This window comes from Physella acuta, unplaced genomic scaffold (genome assembly GCF_028476545.2).
Source record: "Physella acuta isolate Inbredline_101_S28 unplaced genomic scaffold, ASM2847654v3 ptg000316l, whole genome shotgun sequence".
Taxonomy (NCBI): Eukaryota; Metazoa; Mollusca; class Gastropoda; family Physidae; genus Physella; species Physella acuta.
The window spans coordinates 183,999-210,805 of record NW_026731835.1 but is presented as its reverse complement, the minus strand read 5'-3'; the positions used below and the strand labels follow the sequence as shown (position 1 = coordinate 210,805).

The 26,807-nt window shown below is 35.5% G+C and overlaps 3 protein-coding genes across 3 annotated transcripts; 2 read left to right on the top strand and 1 right to left on the bottom strand.

Annotated features, from left to right (window-relative positions):
• Nucleotides 1–1,324: 1,324 nt before the first annotated feature.
• Nucleotides 1,325–6,178, bottom strand: LOC131940412 (uncharacterized). Its single transcript, XM_059299018.1, has 6 exons — nucleotides 6,055–6,178; nucleotides 5,661–5,707; nucleotides 5,244–5,266; nucleotides 4,718–4,737; nucleotides 3,794–3,951; nucleotides 1,325–2,824 (listed from the first exon to the last, which is right to left on the bottom strand). The coding sequence occupies exons 2-6, from the start codon at nucleotides 5,698–5,700 to the stop codon at nucleotides 2,616–2,618; spliced, it is 450 nt and encodes a 149-aa protein (XP_059155001.1). The 5' UTR covers nucleotides 5,701–5,707; nucleotides 6,055–6,178; the 3' UTR covers nucleotides 1,325–2,615.
• A 5,363-nt stretch (nucleotides 6,179–11,541) lies between these two features.
• LOC131940424 (sulfotransferase 1C4-like) lies at nucleotides 11,542–13,894 on the top strand. Its single transcript, XM_059299042.1, has 6 exons — nucleotides 11,542–11,590; nucleotides 11,707–11,866; nucleotides 12,616–12,782; nucleotides 13,044–13,174; nucleotides 13,444–13,624; nucleotides 13,779–13,894. The coding sequence occupies exons 1-6, from the start codon at nucleotides 11,542–11,544 to the stop codon at nucleotides 13,892–13,894; spliced, it is 804 nt and encodes a 267-aa protein (XP_059155025.1).
• A 4,929-nt stretch (nucleotides 13,895–18,823) lies between these two features.
• LOC131940415 (uncharacterized) lies at nucleotides 18,824–20,965 on the top strand. Its single transcript, XM_059299021.1, has 5 exons — nucleotides 18,824–18,926; nucleotides 19,126–19,172; nucleotides 19,417–19,439; nucleotides 19,614–19,749; nucleotides 20,194–20,965. The coding sequence occupies exons 2-5, from the start codon at nucleotides 19,133–19,135 to the stop codon at nucleotides 20,400–20,402; spliced, it is 408 nt and encodes a 135-aa protein (XP_059155004.1). The 5' UTR covers nucleotides 18,824–18,926; nucleotides 19,126–19,132; the 3' UTR covers nucleotides 20,403–20,965.
• Nucleotides 20,966–26,807: the final 5,842 nt, after the last annotated feature.

Genomic DNA, 26,807 nt, shown 5'->3' with positions numbered 1-26,807 from the left:
GCCCGCGGGCCGTAGTTTGGAGACCCCTGCTCTATAATAAAATTACCGCCTAATTAATGTGTCTTATCTAAAAAGTGGTTTTCTTGCAATTTCTTTAATGCAATTCTTCGGGTAGTGGCTAAGCGCGACACCAGTGTTTCTTTCAGACTTTTTCCTCTCCGGAGGGGGAAACTTTTTCTAATCTAAATAGTGTTTAGCGTGCAGTTTTTTTTCCAAGCACCTCTTCCGGTAGGGGCGAAGCCCCGCCCAGATTCTTCCTTTAGTTTGTATGATCTACAAATGCGACCAGTGTTTCTTTCAGACTTTTTCCTCCCAGGAAAGGGGTGGGGGGTACTTGAAATTTTCGGGGGCGGGGGTAGAATTTTCAGGGAGGGGGCGGACACTGGAAAAAGTATCTAATTATATTTCGTTGAATGGGACGGTAGACATGTTTTGGAGTGTGTGTGTGGTGGGGGGGGGGGGGGGGGGGGCGAAACCCCCTCCTCCCAAGTACAGTTGCCTGAAAGAAACTCTTAATGCTCTTAATGCGACTTTTGTCATTGAGATTAGGTGCATGTTTTAGGGATATGCCTATAACTATATTTTGAATAAATTAAAGTACCGAGAAAATAGACAGCACTATCAACCTAGCGCCCGTTGTATCCTCCCTCAACGGGCCATTTTTCTCGTTAGTATTAATAACACTACGGGGGATGGCAACTCGGGCATAGACAATATTTTAAATCCATTTTTAATTACTTAAACTTTTAAAAATAGAATAGAATCTCGTAAAAAAAGAATTGCGGGATATTATTAGTACTTTATTAATTTTCATGCGTTTTTTTGAGAATTCGGAAATAGCGTAATTTACTACTTCCGGTATCGGAAATTACTCAAAATTTGGTAGGAGGTAGAGAATTAGAACTTTTACTTACATGTGAAATTTCATTTAACTATCTAAAATAGTACTCAAGTTATAGGTTTTTGAAAAATTCAAAGTAGAAAAAGTTCCACTCCCGGTTATCGGAAATCGCTCAGAAGTTGATTTTGATCTACGATTTTGATAAAATATTTATATATGAAATTTCATCAACCGTACTCAAGTTATCGTGTTTACACACACACACACACACACACACACACACACACACACACACACACACACAGACATACGGACAAGATTGCAAAATTATGTTTTATCGACTCAGGGAGCACTAAAACGTCTAGATTTGCAAAAATCTCGATTTTTTTTTGCACGATTACAAGACTTTCTCTATACTTCGTATACACGGGAAAGTACAAATTAATGGACACGAGTATAAAAAGTTCAAAAATATAATTCAAAAAATTTTATTCAACTCTCACATAAAAGATCACATATGACAGATGGAAATTGAGCAATGACATATTTTGTTTCTCACTTGTCTTAACACATTTGTATCCACACACTGGTCGATGTATTTGACATTAAACATTTTACAGTAAAGAAAAAAACATAATTATAAACTAGCGTTCTTCATCAAACAGTCATTCACACGCTATAATTCTAAACAATCTATCTACAACTGGATGTTGTCAGATAAAGGCAAACTATTCTTGAATCAAAATCATATGACAATCGGCCAGTTTTCGAAGCTTTTAACAGAAAAAAAATTAAGTTTTTTTTATCATGGCAAACGAAAAAAATGTGTGTAACATCATTATTTTTAAACTATACTGGCTTTTCTAAATTATTATTGGTGACAAAAAGGTTGGCGATATAGCGCTCCTTTAACGTTGATCTAAGACTTTGTATCAGAGTGTTGGAATTTTGTCAATCCTTTAAAACTTCCTATGTTGATCTAAGACTTTGTATCAGAGTGTTGGAATTTTGTCAATCCTTTAAAACTTCCTATGTTGATCTAAGACTTTGTATCAGAGTGTTGAGATTGTGACGATCTTTTAAAACTTCCTATGTTGATCTAAGACTTGTATCAGAGTGTTGAGATTGTGACGATCTTTTAAAACTTCCTATGTTGATCTAAGACTTTGTATCAGAGTGTTGGGATTGTGACGATCTTTTAAAACTTCCTATGTTGATCTAAGACTTTGTATCAGAGTGTTGGGATTGTGACGATCCTTTAAAACTTCCTATGTTGATCTAAGACTTTGTGTTGGGATTATGACGATCTTTTAAAACTTCCTATGTTGATCTAAGACTTTGTATCAGAGTGTTGGGATTATGACGATCTTTTAAAACTTCCTATGTTGATCTAAGACTTTGTATCAGAGTGTTGGGATTGTGACGATCTTTTAAAACTTCCTATGTTGATCTAAGACTTTGTATCAGAGTGTTGGGATTGTGACGATCCTTTAAAACTTCCTATGTTGATCTAAGACTTTGTGTTGGGATTATGACGATCTTTTAAAACTTCCTATGTTGATCTAAGACTTTGTATCAGAGTGTTGGGATTATGACGATCTTTTAAAACTTCCTATGTTGATCTAAGACTTTGTATCAGAGTGTTGGGATTGTGACGATCCTTTAAAACTTCCTATGTTGATCTAAGACTTTGTGTTGGGATTATGACGATCTTTTAAAACTTCCTATGTTGATCTAAGACTTTGTATCAGAGTGTTGGGATTATGACGATCCTTTAATACTTCCTGTTGTTGTACTCGCAAGCCTGGGAACACTCCAACTGGGTCAGGAAGAAGTTGCTAGCGACGCCGTAAGACGAGGCACAGGAGTTGTAGACGAAGACTTTGACGCAGGTCTTGAGTTGGTTGTCGTAGGTGTACCTGTACACGGCGTTGTATTCACCTGGGCTGGCACGGCAGTTGGGGGCCAGGTAGCCACAGTTACCTGAGGGGAGGAAAACAAATAAAGTTTACTCGAACTGCTGGATAGAATAAACCGATATTTTTACATCTCGACGTGATTTAATGGTGGAGCGTACGACTGCTAACCCAAAAGTCTCTTTTTCGAATCCACGTTCAAACCCGTAGAACTTTCCTGGATCCACCCAGCTCTTATGAATACATTTTCTCTCGTTAGGGAAAGTAAAGGCAGATGGGCATACTATTGTTACTACTATTATAAAAGTATTGTTAAACACGTGACTATTTCACTAACGATTTGAAAAAAAAGTCAGAGCTAAGCCACGTAGACCCGATTTGTGTCAGGTAGCTGTTAGAGCTGAAGGACCCGTGAACGAATCGGGACTTAAAGCTCTGTCTGCAAGTGCTACCCCTAATTATCGCGGTCTCCTTTTAAAAGCTACGAGCCGGCCCGCGGCATAACATACGCCGCTATTTAGTTGTTGTTTTTTCTACTTTTCAGTAATTCATAATTTGTGAATTCGACAGTACCAAAGCTGACACTGAAAATATTTCTTTAAAACACTATAAGTAGCTCGTTAAGGACCATAACCCCCCCCCCTTCCCCCCAACCCCCCAAACGTTTAAAATCGTTTCAAACTAAATTATCTGCCCCTAATAGCCGTCACTAAACCCGACTCCACGAAGGTAAACATAGCGTGAACCACAGCTCACTAAGACCATGCAGGGGTGGGGATGGTAGGGAGCGCGTTTACAGCTTGTTTTCTAGCGTCTCCCAGAAGAGAATTATATATATAGATAATTGTCTGAATAGGTTTGGATTTTTAAATTCTCCTCTTAACATCCGACAGCACACAGAAAGAATAAAGCAATGTGGAACTACCATTCATTTACTTAATCTGTGAGCAGGCAAGTAAAATGGGGTAGATTCTGAGACTTTTAAACTAGAAGCTTTGTCTGAGGGGTTGAGTGAAAGAAAATATTTGTCTCCTACCTCTGATGCCTCCAATGTGTCCTCCACCAATGTGTCCGCCATCAATGGGGACACCGTTCTTGAAGTCGTATTGGTTACAGATACACCCAGCTACAAAGTAGGCGTTAGGATTTCTTTGGTAGGCCGACAGACAACGGTCGTAGCAGTTACCATGGTTACTGTAGAAAAAAAGTAATTTTTACATTTTTAAAAATTAAATTAAAAAAAATGCCTGCAGGTTTTAAAACATGTAAAAACCTGGATGATTCTAAACTGTAATACGTGTATTAATGAACGAAACAAATATCTAAATAAAACGTGGTTACTTTCTAATTCAAAACTCTATTTGTTTACATAGTTAAAATTGTGTGACTTTTCTAAAAATACCAACACACCCCCATATAAATAGCAGATTAAGACGGTATAAAGACTAATAGCTTTTCAGTAGTAGTCTTGGCTATTGGTTAAAACAAACCTATAGAAACTGACATATCAAAAAGAAACAATCTTGTTACCGCTTAAGTTATAAATTGCTTGATTTGTACAAGATATTTGTATGTTTACTTCTACACGTTTAATATTTTTCTATTCTATCATTTAAGCAGAAACAGCGCATGCTAAATACGCACATATACGACCCAGTAACAGGTGTTTGTATAATTATACAAGTGTATGCTCAGGACGTTTTCGACAAAAGTTATAGCCAGAATCCTGAGTAAAGCAAGACATACGGGAACTACTTGTATGGCTGCCTCCATAACCTAACGCATTTCAGTTGTTGTTTTACATATTAAATTAAATGATAAAGTATCAAATTAATTATTAAAGTATTAAATACAATATTAAAGTATTAAATTAAATATTTAAGTATTACAATAAATATTAAAGCATTAAATTAAACATAAAAGTATGAAATAAAAAGTAGAAAAATGAGAATACACTTACATTGGTCCACCTTTAAATCCCTGAAATAACAATAAAATATAAATAGCATCATAGGCAAAGCTAAATATGCTTGATGTAATTTCTGATCGCAATCATCCTCCTCACCCCCTCCCCGCGAATGTGATTGTTTCTTGTTTAGTTTTACAACATTAAATTCTGAAATTTATTTACAACTGTTGTTTACACGGCGTGGTCGAATAGGATAGTGGTTGGCTATCGCCGTAGGTCTCGAGTTTAGATCTCGGACTTGTGACTGTAGGAAGTCCCTGAGTCCATCCAGCTCTGATGGGTACCTGACTTACGTTGGGGAGAGTAAAGGGGGGGGGGGCAGGCATTGTGTTGACCACACCGTCCCTACAAATGTCCAGGTCAAAAAACATATGAACTCTACTTCATTTGCCCAAATGATCACTAATAAAGAGGAATCATTGGTTTTTTTAAGTGTGTTCACAAAAATAATGTATGACATGTATGACTGAATCCTTTTACAACGAATTAAATCTGTAAGCGGGGACGCTAATCTTACCGGTTGCTGGAATGATGGAGCAACTGAAAAAGAAAAAATAAAGCAATTCTTAAAATTAAGGTTAACATTTAATCTTGAACGAGATTTTTTAAATTTTATTTAAACTAACGAGAGTAGTAAAATGTAACGATTTTTTAACGATGTCATTGATCTGTTTACAAGGACACGACTAGTGATAGACGATGTAATTTTCACATACAACTGCCATATACAAAAAAAAAAGTCATATAATTTTTGTAACTAAAGCACGCTTGTAATAAAAGTCTAATTAAAACCTATGAAATAACGTTTGTGTAATGTAATTGCTTGGGAAAGACATTGTAATCAACAGAACATTTGTTTCTTTTCTTATTGCAAAAATCTCAAGTGTTAACTGCACATTTAAATAACGTAGATATTTTGAAAGATAAAACCTACCACACAGAAGTACTAGTCCGATAAGTGCAGTAATGGCCATGGTTAATCTGTGGACATATTTTATAAAATTTAATGTATACCTACAATGTATACATTACACACAAATGTACACACACACACACACACATATATATATGCTATATATATATATATATATATATATATATATATATATATATATTATATGTGTGTGTGTATATATGTATTTTTATACTCATTTATATATATATATATATATATATATATATATATATATATATATATATATATATATATATATATATATATATAGCATATATATGTTTATATACATAAATAAATAAATAAATAAGTATATATATATACATATAAATATATATGTATATATATATCTTGAAAGTAAAAAGAAATATACCTGTGTAGTTGAGCTTGAAGCTGGAGAGTTGAGGCAACTGTTTGTGTTGTCTGTTGGTACCAGACCTGTAGAGTGACCAGCCGTTATATAGCATCCAGCAGAAGGACATTTACCTGTAGCAGGATAGGCAGGTAAGACATGATTGACGACATCACTTAATTTCCTGGTTACGTTAGCGCGTGTTGAACGTTTTGGGTCGCTTGTCGCCTTCCGTTCATTAGACTTTCGCTTAAAAGGTTTCTCCTCCTAATGTATGTTTTGTAAACTTTTAAGAAAATAGTTTTTCTTTTAAAAAAATATCGTTTATTTGAAGTAATTAAAATTATGTCGTGCGATTAAATGGGACGGGATTAACTTAATTCCCAAGAAAGTTATTGTTTAAAAAAAAATGAAGTTACGAATTTGGCGACCATCATAAAATAATGTCAGCCGCTTTCACGCAAGGGACGTCATTCTTACCCCTGACACTAGTGCGTCTTTGATAAAAAAATAATATTTTTATGCAATGTCGGCTTACAAGAAAAACAAGAAATAACTACAAAAATATCGTGACACTAAGCTTCAAGGACAGTGCACCAGGATAGGGGAAGTAAGCCAGTTTATAGTAGCACTGAGTGAACTCTTTCACTTTGTAGCGTTCATGTTGATCGGCTATTCTACGCAACCTTATTATTACTATACATAAAACAAACAAATACAGGTTTTATTGACATTTATGACAGCCACAAATGTCGTTATAAATAACAAACAAATTAAATACAACTCTCATACTATCTATTCGTTTAAAGACGATAGACTCAAAAATAAAACGAATATTTAAAATAGATTTGAAAAATTAACATATTAATGAGATATGGGAGAATGTTTTTTTTTAATATAATAACATATATACAGAAAATGACCATTCCAGTTAAATAAAAGGATTATTTAGAGTTAAATAGAGTTTAAGAGCAATGTTTACAAATCCCAACAAGGATGGTGGTAAATAACACCATTAGGTGCCGTACCGGGTGACCCCCGACCTAGCGTCGCCACTGATACAAAAGATTTATAAAGAAGAAATACACCCGTTCGTTAAAATAATTCGTTTTTTTACAGCAATTATGTTACTGCAACCGTAACTTTAATCTCGCCCGTATGGAATTAAAAATACCGAAGTAAATTGTTTAACTTAATGTGCTGACACAGAGTATCAGGACTCAAATTTACGTCAACTTTTTGTTTACTGTTCATGTTTGCATTTCCATTTAGGATCTGAATACACCTGTGACTGCTACCTGTTTCAATAAACACACAAAAGTTTGATAACAATAGCTTTTGATTAATGTCTTAAAATAATTCCATGGGTCCGCTAGTTATGCATATATAGTTAGGGCTTATGGGCCCCAGAAAAACACTCAGGGTAAATAATTTTGGTGCCAACCCTACCTTCTTCATGCAGCCCACACATACCAATAATGTAATTAGGTAACGGTTGTAAGAGAAATATATCTATAAGCCAGATGGTTATATGCTGCACTATATATATATATATATATATATATATATATATATATATATATATATATATATATATATATATATATATATATATATATATATATATATATATACAGTGGCGTAGCGAGGTCGGGTGACACTCGGTGAGGCACTTAATGGTGTCACCTCCCCCCAGAGGCGTTGCGACCCTTCCCGGCGACAAACTGTCATGTTTTCGATTTGCACCCCCTCCCTCAAACTTTCGATTTGCACCCCCCACTCAAGTTTTTGATTTGCACCACCCCCCTCAAACTTTCGATTTGCACCCCCCCCTCGTTTTTCTCTATATATCTTGCTATTTTTTGCCTTGGTGTCACCCCCCTAAATGGTGTCACCCGGTGCGGTCCGCACCCCCCTCGCTACGCCCCTATATATATATATATATATATATATATATATATATATATATATATATATATATATATATATATATATATATATATATATAATTTGAAATTCATACGAACATTTATCATATTTGACAATTAGCATTAGCAGCTCAAATGAGGAAAGACTAGTTCAAACAGTGCTGATAAGCTGATCTGTTCTAGCTTGGGCCAACTGAGACGAATGTGACAGAAATGTGGCGTTTAGCTAACAGATGGTTACAATTTCAGTTACTTTGATAAACATATGTTTGCGTACGTTTAGGGCAAATGCGGCGTGTGCTAGACCAGTGGCTAGGTGTTGGGAGTGGGTGCGGACTATCATTCAAAATTTTGAATGTAATATATATATATATATATATATATATATATATATATATATATATATATATATATATATATATATATATATATATATATATATATATATATATATATATATATATATATATATATATATATATATAATGAGTTATTAATAAGAACAGGGTTTAGGATTAACCTCCTATATCATTGCAACCAATCTTATTTTCAGATGCCTGTTTCTGTGTTGATCTGCTCAAGAAAAAAGAAATCATTTTGAAACAAGACAATTTACCCTTTTTGGTCAGCAAAAGCGTAGCGAAGGGGGAGGGGGTTCTTATGAGGAGACAGATTGCAATACCCCACGCCAAGACCCACAAAATGAAATCTTTTTTGTTGTTAGGGGGGGGTCATCACTTTACGAGGTTCAGAAAAAAGAAGTTGGAATTTTTTATCACTTATGGTTGATTCCTACCCCCACCATAGACGTCCTCACAAGTTTAGTAACTCTGTTTCAATTTCCTTCCAAACTAGGCATACACATTGAGTAACGTGTGCTGTGTTCTTACAGCTAAATGGTCTTTGATCAGCTACGTGAGTGACACTAGTAAAGAACATTAAACGAATTGAGCATAATGTTATCTCGGCCACAGCTTGATCTCTACATCCTTTGCAAGCCCCCATCACTGTCAACTACCAAAGGGGAAATATGATAATTTATTAGCTTCACTGGTGAATTAAGGGGTGTGTGTGTGGGGGGGGGGGGGGGGTGGTGGTGGGGGGTGGGGTGGAGGGTGAAGAAGGGTCTGAGCAGACAAAAATCCGAGGCACAGATTTTCATGACCCCCCCTTCCCCCCCCCCCCAAATTTAGAAAAAAAAAACATCATCGTACATAGAAAAAAATATGTATCTCAAAATTACAAGTTTTCAACGTGGAAAGAACACGTTATGTTAAAAATATCCAAGCCGACCATAATGTGCAGTTATTTTTTTTTTAGTGCCAACGACGAAAGCATCTCTCAGACAAATAGGACGTGTCTTCGCCTCCCGCACACACGTGTATTGATCATAAGTTTTTCTGTGTGTAATTTAATACGTCTACAACCTTACTAAGAGATCTACTGAATTAAAACAAATATATTTCAATAAAAAACTCACTCCATTCAATTATAGGGCTGCCTAAGCTGCACTGACTTTCAATTTCTTTTTCTACAAATCCATGTGTCATAGTTTAATGCCAAATTCTATCCGTCATTGATATCCACCTGTCAACATCAGTCCCTTATAAAGTCCCATCATCAATCCCTGCTGACAACCCATCGTTGGTCAATCCTTTTGAAAAGTGAAGTCTAGTGACACTCAAACCGCCCCCTTTTAGGCTGGGGCAATCGGCATCAAGTGTCCTATATAAACACAACATACTCCTGACACCGGCGTAGATTCGCTAACATTCGTACTACACCGGCTGTTTGAGGCTAGACGCCAAGTGTCTTCTATAAGCATAAACAGCATCTGCCACTGTGGTATAACGTTCCCGCTACACCGGCCGTTTGAGACTAGACGCCAAGTGTCTTCTATAAGCATAAAAAGCATCTGCCACTGAGGTATAACGTTCCCGCTACACCGGTTGTTTGAGGCTAGACGCCAAGTGTCTTCTATAAGCATAAAAGGCATCTGCCACTGTGGTATAACGTTCCCGCTACACCGGCTGTTTAAGGCTAGACGCCAAGTGTCTTCTATAAGCATAAAAAGCATCTGCCACTGTGGTATAACGTTCCCGCTACACCGATTGTTTAAGGCTAGACGCCAAGTGTCTTCTATAAGCATAAAAAGCATCTGCCACTGTGGTATAACGTTCCCGCTACACCGGCTGTTTAAGGCTAGACGCCAAGTGTCTTCTATAAGCATAAAAAGCATCTGCCACTTTGGTATAACGTTCCCGCTACACCGGCTGTTTAAGGCTAGACGCCAAGTGTCTTCTATAAGCATAAAAAGCATCTGCCACTGTGGTATAACGTTCCCGCTACACCGGCTGTTTAAGGCTAGACGCCAAGTGTCTTCTATAAGCATAAAAAGCATCTGCCACTTTGGTATAACGTTCCCGCTACACCGGCTGTTTAAGGCTAGACGCCAAGTGTCTTCTATAAGCATAAAAAGCATCTGCCACTGTGGTATAACGTTCCCGCTACACCGGTTGTTTAAAGTTAGACGCCGCCAGCAATATGTCCCAAGAGAATGACTCTGTTGAATTTCCTGAAGCGATGATGCAGAATTTACCTAAACTTTCATCAATAACCGACAGGTAGGCGATTGTTGCTATAATACTAAGATGCGGGTAATGTAGTCCAATGAATACGTTTCCGGTTTCTAATTTAGACAGTGAACAGATTCGGGAACACTTTTTAATTCGGTAACACTGTTGTATTTCTCTATCTCAGATTCGGCAACACTTTTTACTTTGGCAACACTGTTGTATTTCTCTATCTCAGATTCGGCTACATTTTTTACTTTGGCAACACTGTTGTATTTCTCTACCTTAGATTCGGCAACATTTTTTACTTTGGCAACACTGTTGTATTTCTCTACCTCAGATTCGGCAACATTTTTTACTTTGGCAACACTGTTGTATTTCTCTATCTCAGATTCGGCAACATTTTTTACTTTGGCAACACTGGTGTATTTCTCTACCTCAGATTCGGCAACACTTTTTACTTTGGCAACACTGTTGTATTTCTCTACCTCAGATTCGGCAACACTTTTTACTTTGGCAACACTGTTGTATTTCTCTACCTCAGATTCGGCAACACTTTTTACTTTGGCAACACTGTTGTATTTCTCTATCTCAGATTCGGCAACACTTTTTACTTTGGCAACACTGTTGTATTTCTCTACCTCAGATTCGGCAACACTTTTTACTTTGGCAACACTGTTGTATTTCTCTATCTCAGATTCGGCAACACTTTTTACTTTGGCAACACTGTTGTATTTCTCTACCTCAGATTCGGCAACACTTTTTACTTTGGCAACACTGTTGTATTTCTCTACCTCAGATTCGGCAACATTTTTTACTTTGGCAACACTGTTGTATTTCTCTACCTCAGATTCGGCAACACTTTTTACTTTGGCAACACTGTTGTATTTCTCTATCTCAGATTCGGCAACATTTTTTACTTTGGCAACACTGGTGGCTACTGGCAGCCATCCTTCCCTATTGGTGCCGACACTGACTACAGGACACACCTACGTAACATCAGGAACATGGAGATCCGACCTGATGACGTCATGATTTGCTCATTTCCCAGATCAGGTTAGTCAACTCCGGAAATTTATTCCCACACATTTCTGTTAAATAGCTGTGTATATTAAAGCAGTTTTCTACATTACAATCCAATTTGTGTTTTTGTTTCCACGTTTTCCAACCAGGTCTCCATTGGCACCGTGAAATCGTCGCCATGTTGATGCACAAAACAGCAACGCTTACCGCCGAGACAGAGAAAAGACTGCACTTTCTAGACGGGAAGCCAATGCACACTTTACACAGCATGCCTTCACCGAGGCTTATAGTAACCCATGTACCGTTTAGGTCAGTCAAAACAATTCTCAGATAATTTTACGTTTTTGTGCCATGGAAACAAGCATGTTCTATGACAGCGGCATATGATGGGGGTTGTATGGTCAATACCACGCCCAGCCGGCTTTACTTTCCCCAACGCTAGTTAGGTACCCATCAGAGCCGGGTGGACTCAGGAACGTTTTACTGACTTCAACCCTTATTCCAACTCGAAGTTTTAGAACGTCCCCAAATCAAAGCTGATGGGCACGTTAGATAATAAAGGCGGCTTGGCTTAAGGCTGCCACACTATCACCTCATATGCCGAGGTCACACAAATATGTGTACTCTACTTAACATGCCCCATGAACCGTCGGGTTAGAAAATGGAACTTTACTTACTTCATATGTTCTATGATCAATATTACTTAAACATCAGCTTTAAAAAAAACCACACACACACACACACAATGTATAGCCTACGCCGCATCCAGTTTGTGCACAAGGCACAAGGTGTAGATAAAGTAGAGTCCGTCGGTTTCAATGACATCGGCATACAGTGTAGTAGTGTGGTCGACACTTCGCTCAGCCGCCTTTGTTTCCCTAAGGTGATTCAGGTACCAAGTACCAACAGAGCTAGTTGGAACCAGGAAATCCTACAGACGCGAGAACGGGATCCGAACCCGAGACTTTTGGCTTAACAGCCGTAAGATGATCTCTTTCCTAGTTCAATTATAACATCTAAAATCAACAAGAAACAAGCTTGCTGTGTTCACGTTTTAGGTATCTGCCCAAGCAAGCCTTAGAGAAGAAAATAAAAATAATTCGATTGGACAGAAACCCCAAGGATGTATTGGTCTCATTTTACAACCTACATCGGAAAACCGCCAAGCCATTGTATTACCCTGGGACTTTTGAGCACTTTGTTCGTCTCAACTTGGAGGCTGGGTGTGAGTACAGATATCAATACGATCATGACCTCAATCAACAATTTTGTTTTTCAATCCTGTAACTTTTAAATGAGAGATATGTCCTGAATAGAATTAATTGTTCCTTCAACACTTTAAACAGAAAGAAAATATGAAACATGTATATAGTTATTTATGTTAATCCTGACGTTCTTAAATTTAGATTTGTACGGGGATTCGATTATTTCAGATTTGTACGGGGATTTGGTTATTTCAGATTTGTACGGAGTATTTTTGTTTCAGCTTTGTACAGTGATTTGTTTATTACAGATTTGTACGGAGATTTGTTCACTTATATGATGGATTGGCAAGAGGGTATTGAAGCTCAACCAGAAGTTCCATTCTATACATCAGTATACGAAGAAATGAAATTAGTGAGTTAGTTATTCTTGTATTATACCAAATGTCTTAGAATTAAAAAAATTCCTATGGAAAGAAAGGAACAAAAACTATTGTAAAATATGATCAAGTTTTGTCGATTTTACAGCTTTGCTGTTTTTGTTTAGGAAAATATAGGCCTACTTACATTTCAAATAAAAGTTCTTATAAGTGTTCTAAATTTTTAAAAAGACAGATAAAATAAAAGTTTATATCATGTTTGTATTCAAACAACAGCTGTATTTTTTGTTGATTTTCGAAACAGGATGAAAAAGATGGCGTGAAGAAGTTGAATGAGTTTCTAGGCACGGGTTGTAGCGAGGAGCTGTGTGAGAAGATAGCAGAGGCCTGTAGCTTTGATAGCCTCAAACCCTTCAAAAAATCTACCGCGTCAGCTAATGTCAATGGTTATTTCCGCAATAGAGAACCCGACTTCCTCAGAAAAGGTGAGAACATTTTTTTAAATAGATCAATTGTTCAAATTGTTAAATATCCATTATCATATATTTAAAAAATAACAAAAAACCATCCCCACTATTTTTAGTTTTATATAATATTCGCATGCCGAAGTTTTGAAAACAAAATCAAAAATATTTCTAGGTGATGTGGGTGACTGGCAGAACTGGTTTTCCGAGTCGTTAAACGAAGAATTCGATAGAGAATACAAGAAGCACATGTCGGGCTACAGAAGGGTTTACAGATATACTTTAGAGTGATCGCAGAATAAACATAACTAGAGGCAATACCTTTTACAGATACAATTTTGAGTGAAGCAGAACAAACCTTATGGACGGAACTGGAGACAATAACGTTTACAGATATACTCAAGAGTGAGGCAGAATAAAAGTTTTGCAAGAGGCTAATTTTCAATCGATGTAGTTCATTTTTTGTCATTTCATCTATTTCATGTAATCAACATAATTTTTCTCATACCGAATGTTAGCATTTTTTTTCATTTTGTAGCATTTTTGCAATTTATAATGACTCCTTTTTACTTTCTCGTGTACGAAGTATAAAGTAAATATTGTTATCGAAAAAAATAGTTTTGCAACTTTGTCCATTTGTCTGTCTGTAAGTAAACAAAATAATTTTAGTAACGTTTAAGTTAGGTTTACGAAATTTTAAATCTAAATACTGTATAGAATTTGAAGTTTTTAATCGACTTTTGAGTAAGTTCCGGTAAACGGAAGTGGTACTTAATCTACTTCCGGTTTCTGAAAAACCTATAACATGAGAACCGTTTACGTTATGCGTAAGAAATTTCAAATGCATGAATAATATTGTATGAGGAGATTTCTTTTAGCGTTTCAAAGATTTCCGGTTACTAAAAGCTGTGCTTTACTATATTTCCATGAGAACGCAATAAAGTGAGTACTTTTACAAGATAGGTAAACGAAATTTCACATGTAAGTATAAGAAGTTATCCTTGAATTTTTTTTTCAATATTGGACTGACCTCCGATATCCGCAAGTGTTACTTACTCTACTTCTGTTTTCTAAAATACCGATTAGTACTATGGACGAAATTTTATACATAGGTTTAAGATCCTATTCACTTGTTTCTGTCAAATTTCGAATGACTCCCGGTGACAAGAAGTAGTATTTTACTCTGTTCCAGATTTCTCAAGAAACCTATAGAATGTATTAAACTTGCTTCCTCTGTCTATAGTTCGTTATAAGAAGCAACCTACAAGAAAAATTTTGACTACTTCTACCTGGACCGATTTCCTTAAAACTTTTAATGGAAGTCAAGATTCTATGACACTGCATTTTGCGATCAAAATTTCTTTCAGAAAATAATAAATATTTTTCTCTCTATTATACACATTCTTTAGATCATTTGATTTTTACAAATCTCGACGTTTTACACCTCACTGCTACGGAAAAGCATAATTTTGCAATCTTGTCCGTGTGTCTGTGTGTGTGTGTGTCTGTGTGTGTGTCTGTGTGTAAACACGATTACTTGAGTACCGTTACAGCTAGGTTGATGAAATTTCATATATAAGTATTTTATCAAAATCGTAGATCCGTATCAACTTTTGAGTGATTTCCGATAACCGGAAGAGGTACTTTTCCTACTTTGAATTTTTCAAAAGCCTATAACTTGAGTACTGTTTCAGATATATAAATACAATTTCACTTGTAAGTAAAAGATCTAATTCTCTACCTTCTGTCAAATTTTGAGTAATTTCCGTTGACCGGAAGTAGTAATTTACGCTATTTCCAATTTCTCAAAAAACGCATGTAAATTTATAAAGTACTAATAATATTATTATGCAAGAATATTATTATGCATATCTTTATTTGGCGTTCAATTGGTGTGCAATTCTTTTTCCACGAGATTTAATTCTATTTAAAAATAAACCGGGAGTGATCTCCCCTAAACTTTCTCGAATATTCTTATATAAAACAACAGGGGCTATAGACATGATTTTTAATCCATTTTAAATACTTAAAGTTTTAAAAATAAAATCTCGTAGACAAAAGAATTGCACGCCAAAGTGCATAATAGTGCGCAATATTATTAGTACTTTAAAAATTTACATAAGTTTTGTGAGAAATCGGAAGTAGCGTAAATTCCGGTCAATGGAAATTACTCAAAATTTAACACCAGGTAGAGAATTAGATCTTATACTTACATGTGAAATTTCATTTAACTATCTGAAACAGTACTCAAGTTATAGGCTTTTGAAAAATTCATCGTAGAAACAGTACCACTTCCGGTTATCGGAAATCGCTCAAAAGTTGATACGGATCTACGATTTTGATAAAATACTTATATATGAAATTTCATCAACCTAGCTGTAACGGTACTCAAGTTATCGTATTTACACACGGACAGACAGACACACACACAGACACACAGACATACGGACAGAATTGCAAAGCCCAGTTTTTCAGACTGGATTACGCATAAAACCTCTTAATTTTGATAAATCTGGATTGATAATTTTTACCCGATTAAAATAAGTCCTCTATACTTCTGATGTGATGAAGGACTGAGGTGTAATACGGTGAAAATTGTTAAAATTTCAAGTAATTTTTGTGCACGATTACAATACTTTCTCTATACTTCGTATAAACGAGAAAGTAAAAATTAAGTATTTAAAATGGATTAAAAATCATGTCTATATCCCGAGTTCCCATCCCCTGTTGTTTTATTTAAGAATATTCGAGAAAGTTTAGGGGAGATCACTCCTGGTTTATTTTCTACGCTTCTCTATTCTATTTTTAATATTTAAAATTTAAAAATTCAAAACATTTCTATACCCCGATTGCACGCAAAGTGCCCCCCACCTTAGTGTTATTTAAGAATATACGAGAGAGCAGATGAGTGATCACTACCGCCTAATATGCTGATGCATCGAAAATTATACAGACGACAGGTTTATGTCCATACATTCAAATGCGACAAATAATTTAGACAGTTTTACTGCTGTGAAGTTATCCGGGCGTCAAGGTCGATAACGTTGATGACTGCAGTAAGATGGTGAGGTTGGACGTTAATTTAAATGAACAAACGATTCATGTGATATGAATATTCAAGTAGTTGATAATCAACAGGAGGTTGACACATGGTACGTTTGAGGTTCAAAGAGACAGAGGAATCATATGGCGCAGTAGCTAACGCTGAACAGCTGGAGGGATTGTCCCGTCTCAAAGTATTAAAGATTACTGTAGTTTTTGTAGATGGTGAAAATGAGGGATGCGATGGTGATGATGATGTTGTTGATGATAGTAGATGTAATGATAAAGACGACGATGTCTGTAACGTTGAAGAGGAATTGATCTTGTTGCAACTTCTGTGTTATATTATTTCCCCATGCAAGGCACTTCAGAAAGGCCAAATGTCATAACAACTTAAAAATTGTGCCCTCATAATATATTCTAAACTTCACCTCTTACAATCTATATCGTACTTTTCCATGTGAAATACACAATAGCGGTCAATGGGGTATAGCCCGATAGTTTATGTATATTAAATAATATAACATCTCCCTAAGACGACAACATGCTGACTCTACTAATCCAAATTAAAAATAATTGTGTTAGCTAAATTACTATAATATTACTAGTAATTAGCCTACTTGTTTGAATTAATACAATCGGAAGTGATTTTGCACTTATTTCACAAATGTTATTAAATATTTAATTTTGGTGATAAATATGCTGTCTGACAACAACGATTCGGAACCACATTGAACCAGCTTTTCATACCTATGGTGTTATAAACATAAATAAAAAGAAAACCTTAATTATAAGTTCTTACATGCCCTGAAAATAAGAAAATAAAAACTGCTTTCTTTTTTTAATAAAAGCATTGTTCACTCCTAAGATCTCTTACATATTTTAATAAAGGGTGTTTCTATCACCTGTAACTAATACATGTTGTCAAGTCTTCTCTTTCATACAAATTGACGCTCTCCATTATCCTTGTATAAACTCACGACAAGCACTTTCTAAACATACAGATTTAACTGCAAACGGAGACATTTTAGATTGGTTAAAAATGTCTAGAAAATGAATGCATCTTTTAATCAATGTACTTGAGTCACAAAAATTATTAGCATGACAAATTCTATATAAAGAAATACATTTGTGTGTGGCCGTATTAATAGTTGTTTCCTATATCAATATCAAAGTATTGTGAACTACCACCATTGTGGTGTATTCAACTCCTCTTGACCGTATAGGCGTATATCATATCGGTATACATAGATGTCATTGCAACTTTCATTGGTAAGTCTCTGAAGTGTGTGCCATTTTAATCCAAGTTACTCTCATTTAGTGTTTTTAATTTACATTGCAGCACACGTGACTTTAATGATGGGTTGAGTAAAATGTTAAAATAAAAATGCCCTTGTAGTAATTGTTTGGTTAAAAGAGTTCATAGTCGAACAGAAAAACACAGAAAAAGCACATGTTAGAATCAGACGCGTGTTTATTCATAGATGTACTTATAATTAAACAAATGTATTTATGATTAAACAAATGTATACCTGCATGTACTTATGATTAAACAAATATGCACACATATTTACTGATGATAAATATCTTCTTACAGAGCACTATCTGACCTACAGCGGGTGAGGGGCGGAGGGGGGGGTGTAGTATTGCTGAAAAATGTCACGTGATAATGGACACAGGACAAATACTTGGCCACATTCTCAACGTTGTTTTTCTTGACCCAATTGTTAATGTTTCCATTAATTATGTACATTAATTATATTATAGTTTAATAAATGAAAAATTACTAGACTGGTAATTTATTTTACTTGAAGAAGACGCAATGAAGTCAAGATAAAAAAGATGAACTTGATAGCGTTAAATGAAGTTGACACTTGCTTAATGGCTTTTCCAAACGATAGCGGCTTTACGGTCAACTAACTAATCCATTTTCTCGCAACGAAGCTTATTTTAAATTGCAAAAATTCTCTTTATCAGAATCTATGAATGTCGTCACTATGAATATAAAAAAAAATCTCACAATACAAGGAATGACCAAATAACCGGATGAACGTTATCTGAGGATCACAGCAGTACCCAAAACATTCAGCTGTATCCGTTTCGTCGTAACGTAACCAGGAAACTAAGTGATGTCGTCAATCATGTCTTACCTGCCTATCCTGCTACAGGTAAATGTCCTTCTGCTGGATGCTATATAAAGGCTGGTCACTCTACAGGTCTAGTACCAACAGACAACACAAACAGTTGCCTCAACTCTCTAGCTTCAAGCTCAACTACACAGGTAGATTTTATTTTACGTTCAATACATATATATATATATATATATATATATATATATATATATATATATATATATATATATATATATATATATATATATATATATATATATATGCATATTTAGATATGCATGCTACCATTTGAACTTAAGAATAATTAAAATAACAAATAAATATACAATGAATGGTTATTTTCCCCAGAACTACCATGGCCATTATTGCTCTACTTGGTTTTATGCTTCTACTGGGTAAGTTGTTTTGACATCTTAAACGTTAACGGGAACAGTTTACTTTTTTAATAGGGAGAGCTGTTTAGATAATAAAACGTTAGTTGTCACTTTAAGAAAAACATGTTCACAAATAATTCCTACTTTAGTACATTGTCTTTAATGATAATTAATATAAACAGTTGTAATGCTAATATAGTGAGTTAAACAAGGATAAACTGAATCGTTTCTTAACTGATGCTAACAGTTACATTTATTATTTCAGTTGCTCCATCGTTCCAGCAACCGGTAAGATTGGTTTTAATTTTACTTTTGGTATCGAATGCATGTACTTTATGGCTCTGAAAAGGTTTTATCATGTGATTAGAAGCACATTTTTAATGGTCACGGCAATTTTTTTTCTTCTTTCTGTCTTGTGGTGTTTAAAAGTTTTTTTTAAAATTTAGATATTTAAATTTTCAGGGCAACTGCTACGACCGTTGTCTGTCGGCCTACCAAAGAAATCCCAACGGCTACTTTGTAGCTGGGTGTAACTGTAACCAATACGACTTCATCAACGGTGGACAAATTGGTGGCGGACACAATGGAGGCATCAGAGGTAATTGAAGATAACTTTTACTTACTTTCATTAGCAGCTGTTCAGTTCTGATCCTTGTAGCTTGACCAACCTCGATGTAAAAATTGTAAATATTTTAAATGTTGTTTTACTTTTTCATTTTAAGCTAAAATGTTTGAATGCAGTATTTTGAGAATGAAAAATGCATTAAGAAAAATTTGGTTTAAATATTATTTAGGTTTAAAAATGTTATATTTAACTTTCAAAAGTAGGTATGGCAATTTAAATAATAACTGGTTTTATAAAAATCACCAAACAAACAGTAATTTATTATGTTGCGTACTTTTTATGGAAATAGGTTTTAGTTATAGGTTTACAGGCAATTCCAGGATTAGTTTTGTAGTCTAGTCTAGACTTTAAAAGCTTAAAGGAAATCATAATTAAACTTGCTACATTTGAACACCTGATTTCTTTCCCCCATCTCAGGTAACTGTGGCTACCTGGCCCCCAACTGCCGTGCCAACCCAGGTGAATACAACGCCGTGTACAGGTACACATACGACACCCAACTCAAGACCTGCGTCAAAGTCTTCGTCTACAACTCCTGTGCCTCGTCTTACGGCGTCGCTAGCAACGTCTTCCTGACCCAGTTGGAGTGTTCCCAGGCTTGCGAGTACAACAACAGAAAGTATTAAAGGATCGTCATAATCCCAACACTCTGATACAAAGTCTTAGATCAACATAGGAAGTTTTAAAAGATCGTCATAATCCCAACACTCTGATACAAAGTCTTAGATCAACATAGGAAGTTTTAAAAGATTGTCACAAAGACAACTCTATAATAACAAATTTTAAGGTTCTATTTTTTTTTTTGTAAAGTTCAAGTGAAAAGAAAAAAATGTAGTTAAAATAAAACAATCCTAATTTTTTTTTCTCTTAACAGAAAACAAACAAATGGAATAGCTAAATCTAAAAACTCGTTGATTACCTCTGTTAACAAAAATGTAGCACTTCATTGTGCTTTTTGATTATGCATCACAATTCTTTATGTAAATCTAGTCCCTACCACCTAGATGTAGTTTCTTTGTTTTGAAAGCTGATTATTTATTTTTATTTGCTCATTGTGTATGTAACAAATATCTTTACAAGAATGAGGAAAAAATGTGTTGATGAGAGTGTCTTACTAAATCTGTATTTGCTCAATTTCTATTTCTGCGTATTCTTTAAAGTTATGGTTTAATAAAAGAAAGAAACAAGACTATTTTTTGTTTTTCTTTGCATTGTGTAAACAGTTAAAACTTGCAGTACCATTCTATCTTTTCCCGTTCGAGCCCAAGACACATGGGGTAGATGAAGTAGAGTTCATGTGTTTCAATGACGTCGACGTGAGTCAGGTACCCAGCGGAGATGGGTGGACTCAGTGAGTCAGGTACCTATCAGAGCTGGGTGGACTCAGTGAGTCAGGTACCCAGCGGTGATGGGTGGACTCAGTGAGTCAGGTACCTATCAGAGCTGGGTGGACTCAGTGAGTCAGGTACCCAGCGGAGATGGGTGGACTCAGTGAGTCAGGTACCCAGCGGAGATGGGTGGACTCAGTGAGTCAGGTACCTATCAGAGCTGGGTGGACTCAGTGAGTCAGGTACCCAGCGGAGATGGGTGGACTCAGTGAGTCAGGTACCCAGCGGAGATGGGTGGACTCAGTGAGTCAGGTACCTATCAGAGCTGGGTGGACCCAGGGATGTTGTACGGACTTGATCCTAGACTTTCATGCTAGCGGTCGTGAGCTCTACCATTCGACCAAGCGTCCTGATGTTTTCAAGGAAATAGAAACAGTTTGTGATTTTAAATTAAAACTTACAGTGTAAGTTAGTGGCTCAAAGCACAGCTATTTTAGACGCAGTGCCGGCGCCAGGTTATTTAGCGCCCTAGACAAAACTTATTAAAACGCCTCCTTCACATAAATTAATTACTAAAACATATGTATAAGAAAACAATTAATTAAAAGTGACATATTAAATTATTATCATTTTGCATACAGGTTATAAGTAGACATCAAAATCAAATTTTACTTGCCTTCTTCGTCTCAAAAGTGTGTATTCCTTCAATTCCAGTTTGCAAGCATAATCACATGTTATTGACCACGAGTCTACTTTGTACTTTACGACATAGCCCCCCCCCCCCCTCCCCCATTAGAAAATTTTAAGTGCTTCCCCCCCCCCTCCCCCATTAGAAAATTTTAAGTGCTTCCCCCCCCCCCCCGCCTCTGCCGGGAGAAAAAAAGTCTGCAAAAAAAAGTTCTTGTAGTGTTGGGCTCTCTACAGTCCTCCCAAGGTATGTTCCAAAACGGAACTTACCTGTTTTAAGCTTCTGTCTTTAGTTATAATAATTGTAAAATGCCTATATTGTGTGATTATGTAACGATTTTTTTTTTGTTTTTGAAAAATAAAAGGTTATAAATGTTAGAGATTCCAGCCTAAAATTTTTAAATATGAATCCTTCAGGAGAGGGTGAAAAATATGAAAATTAGATGTTTAGTTTACGACTAAGACTGTATGTCTACTAATATTAACTATTGCAATCTACAACGGTTAATGCTGCATTTGTTTTTCAACTTAATAAAGCTTAGAATTTAAGCTCTATATAATTTCACAATAGCAAATAATAACTTAAAGGTGTATTTATATGTAAGCGGTCAGCCTAAGGTGCAGGAATTTGAAAGAAATGTAAAGTTAAACAACTAATTATCTCCCATTTGAAAATCCAAATAACAAATTTTATTCAAGGGAAATAACTTTCACAAAAATAGCTAAATTAACCAAGTATAACTAAGACATGTTTAAAATAAAAACAATAAAACGCTTTAAATTTTATTAAATAATAATTATAACAAATCTTTTATAATAGCCATGTAACCTGGTGAAAACAATAGATTTTACTTAACTGTAGATTTTATTTGAAAGTGCGAAACTGGTAGCTTTATTATAACATACATCTATTCAATTTTGATGACATACTTTCTATTTTCGCGCCTCGTCTTACATCAATGTTATAAATTTTGGATCCCCTAAATAAAGGGATGTCTTTCAAAAATCAAACGCGGGTAACAGTTATAGACATTGCTAGAATTATTGATTAAATATAAAAAAAAATTAAAATTTGAAAAAAAAAACAAAGTTTACGTTTACTTATAAATTCCATCCTATTTAATATTAAATGTTAATACTTTAAGAGTTTTAATATAGATTCCTAAAAAAAACTAAAGATTTTTCAACTAGAGATCGTCTACCTTTCTTTGTAGTGTGTTCCGTACTGAATTGAAATAATCTAACTTGCGATAAACTCGACTACTCGATATACTTTACTACATTCACAACAAATATCAAACGTTTATACCTAAACATAATTAGACTCGATGCTCCTGAACTACGACTCCAACTCGTTTAACTTCACCAAGCTCTACAAACGTTACTCCTAATCAACAACGATTTCACTGGACCTACTACTACACCTTAACAGTCAATATAATTCGATTCCTGAATTCCACAGGAATCAATACTCCCGAACTCCAGAACTACGATGCTTCATCACCTGCATTCTTATTTCTCTATTACCAATCTAATTCAAATAGACCTTCAACTACAAAAAAGCCGAATAAAAATTATGACACTGTAACACTTCGATACTTTAAACCTACGAAATCATATCAGTAACAGACTTCCGCCGATACTCCCAAATCTAAACGATTCATCAAAACATACCAAGCAAGTACAATACTTTGAACACCCCGTCATTACAAAACTCTACACACCAGGACAGATTTCTAATTCAAAGTCAGCGAAAACGAGACTTACAAGCCCTATTAAAATTAAATAACCGTTTGAAATGTTCGAAATTTAAATTACGAACTTATTTAATCGTTTTCTATATCAATTCTTATATAAAACAACAGGGGATGGTAACTGGGGATATAGTTATGATTTTTAATCCATTTTAAATACTGAAACTTTTTAAAATAGAATAGAATCTCAGTAAAAAACAATTGCGCACCAAGCGAACGCCTAATAAAGGTGTGTATAATAGTGCGCAATAGTATTAGTACTTTAAAAATTTACATTAGTTTTTTGAGAAATCGGAAGTAGCGTAAATTACTACTTCCGGTCAACGGAAATTACTCAAAATTTAACAGAAGGTAGAGAATTAGATCTTATACTTACATGTGAAATTTCATTTATCTATCTGAAATAGTACTCAAGTTATAGGCTTTTGAAAAATTCAAAGTAGAAAAAGTACCACTTCCGGTTGTCGGAAATCGCTCAAAAGTTGATACGGATCTACGATTTTGATATAATACTTATATATGAAATTTCATCAACCTAGCTGTAACGGTACTCAAGTTATCGTGTTTACACACGGACACACAGACACACAGACACACACACAGCGACACACACACACAGACATACGGACAAGATTGCAAAATTATGTTTTTCCGTATCAGTGAGGTGTAAAACGTCGAGATTTGTAAAAATCTCGATTTTTTTTTTGCACGATTACAATACTTTCTCTATACTACGTATATACGAGAAAGTAAAAAGGCAAAGTGACTGGTAAAAAGCGCCCCGACCTTTCCAAATTAGGGAGTTGGGGTTGTATTTTCACCATCCCAAAATATATAGGCCTATATAGACCTAATTTTGAGGTGGGGGCGCAAAATTGATAGTTCGTTCTGGGTGCCGAAATAGATCCTTTATTAAAGACGAGCCGACCCGCGGTGCATCATACGCCGCTATTTAGTTGTTGCTTTTTCTACTTTTCAGTAATTCATAATTTGTGAATTCGACAGTACCAATGCTGCCACTGAAAATATCTGCTTTAAAACACTAAACCCCCTTCCCCCCCCCTCCCCCTCCGTTAAAGCAGCCTCCTCTTAGTTACCTCCTCTAAGTTTAAAATCGTTTCAAACTAAATTATCTGCCCCTAATAGCCGTCACCAAACCCGGCTCTATGATTGTTTTGTAAACATTTAGCGTGAACCACAGCTCACCAGACCATGTGAGGGGGGTGGGGGGGGGGTGGTAGAGATAGAGATAAAGAGAGGGGACTGCAAGGTGTGCTTGCAGCTTGTTTTATAACGTCTCCCAGAAGAGAATTATATATATAGATATTAATTATTAGGTATTTTTGATAATAGCGATTAAACATTTTGCTCGCCCCCCCCCCCCTAAATGGCCAGAGGATGATGGCCAGAGATGGGTCAATTTTACAAGAATGTTGACCAGAGATGGGTCAATTTTACAAGAATGGTGGCCAGGGATGGGTCAATTTTACAACAATGTTGACCAGAGATGGGTCAATTTTACAATGTTGACCAGAGATGGGTCAATTTTACAAGAATGGTGGCCAGAGATGGGTCAATTTTACAAGAATGTTGGCCAGAGATGGGTCACTTTTACAAGAATGTTGGCCAGATATGGGTCAATTTTACAAGAATGTTGACAAGATATGGGTCAATTTTACAAGATTGTTGGCCAGAGATGGGTCAATTTTACAAGAATGTTGACCAGAGATGGGTCAATTTTACAAGAATGTTGGCCAGAGATGGGTCAATTTTACAAGAATGGTGGCCAGAGATGGGTCAATTTTACAAGATTGTTGGCCAGAGATGGGTCAATTTTACAAGAATGTTGGCCAGAGATGGGTCAATTTTACAAGAATGTTGGCCAGAGATGGGTCAATTTTACAAGAATGGTGGCCAGAGATGAGTCAATTTTACAAGAACGTTGGCCAGAGATGGGTCAATTTTACAACAATGTTGGCCAGAGATGAGTCAATTTTACAAGAACGTTGGCCAGAGATAGGTCAATTTTACATCAATGTTGGCCAGAGATGGGTCAGTTTTACAACCATGTTGGCCAGAGATGGGTCAATTTTACAACAATGTTGGCCAGAGATGGGTCAATTTTACAAGAATGGTGGCCAGAGATGGGTCAGTGTTACAAGAATGTTGGCCAGAGATGGGTCAATTTTACAAGAATGTTGGCCAGAGATGGGTCAATTTTACAAGAATTTTGGCCAGAGATGGGTCAATTTTACAAGAATGGTGGCCAGAGATGGGTCAATTTTACAAGAATGTTGGCCAGAGATGGGTCAATTTTACAAGAATGTTGGCCAGAGATGGGTCAGCTTGAAAAGAATAGCGGCCAGTGATATGGGTCAATATTGGACATAAATTGTCTTCAAAGATTTGTTAACATTTTCCAATAATAATTTTCGGAGATCAGGTTACATTTGTTATAACATGATCTCAATACTGCATCATCATTTTAGCAATGCTGTAAAATCTTTAATTCGTTTATAGCAGAATATAAGAGAGATTTTTTTTAGCTAAGGCTCGTCTATTTCTAGCCCAATAAAATGTTAAATACACGAGATTTAACGCTGATGGGTTAAGATTAACGTGAATACAACGTTAAAAGTGAAGATGACATGGTATAAAGTGATGACAACACTTTTTAAATAAACAGATATAAAAGAAAACTTTCTAAACAGAAAAGTTTAACTGTAAACTTCGAAAATAAAAACATTTAACTATACAACTTCTAAATGCGAGCTTTAATTTGAACAATCTAAATCTAAATAGACATGTTTAACTGGAGCCTATTAAATAGACATATTTAACTGTGAACATTCTAGATATTTATTCAGTTGGACGGAAACATAATTAAAATAATTTAAACTAGAAAGAAACACAAGGAAGTTCATTTATTCAATTCATAATATTCATTCGCGAAAAACATTACATACATAAAAACTGACATTTGTGTAATAGTATTAATATAATTATTAAAGTCATGACAACTGTTATTATTTTTAGAGCAACTATGCCAGGCTGGAGTGGTGTAGTGTAAGCTACTAATATTTTAGTATAAACTACATTCATGTTTGCTTCAAGAAAAGGTTCACGATATTGAAGTCATTCTGTAATCTTATGAGAAACATTTTAGAATTAGCAGTAATTTGTACACAGAGGCGTATCCAGGTTTTCATTGTAGGGGGAGCGAAAAGAGCAAAAAAAGGCGCCGAATTTTTAACACGTTCTA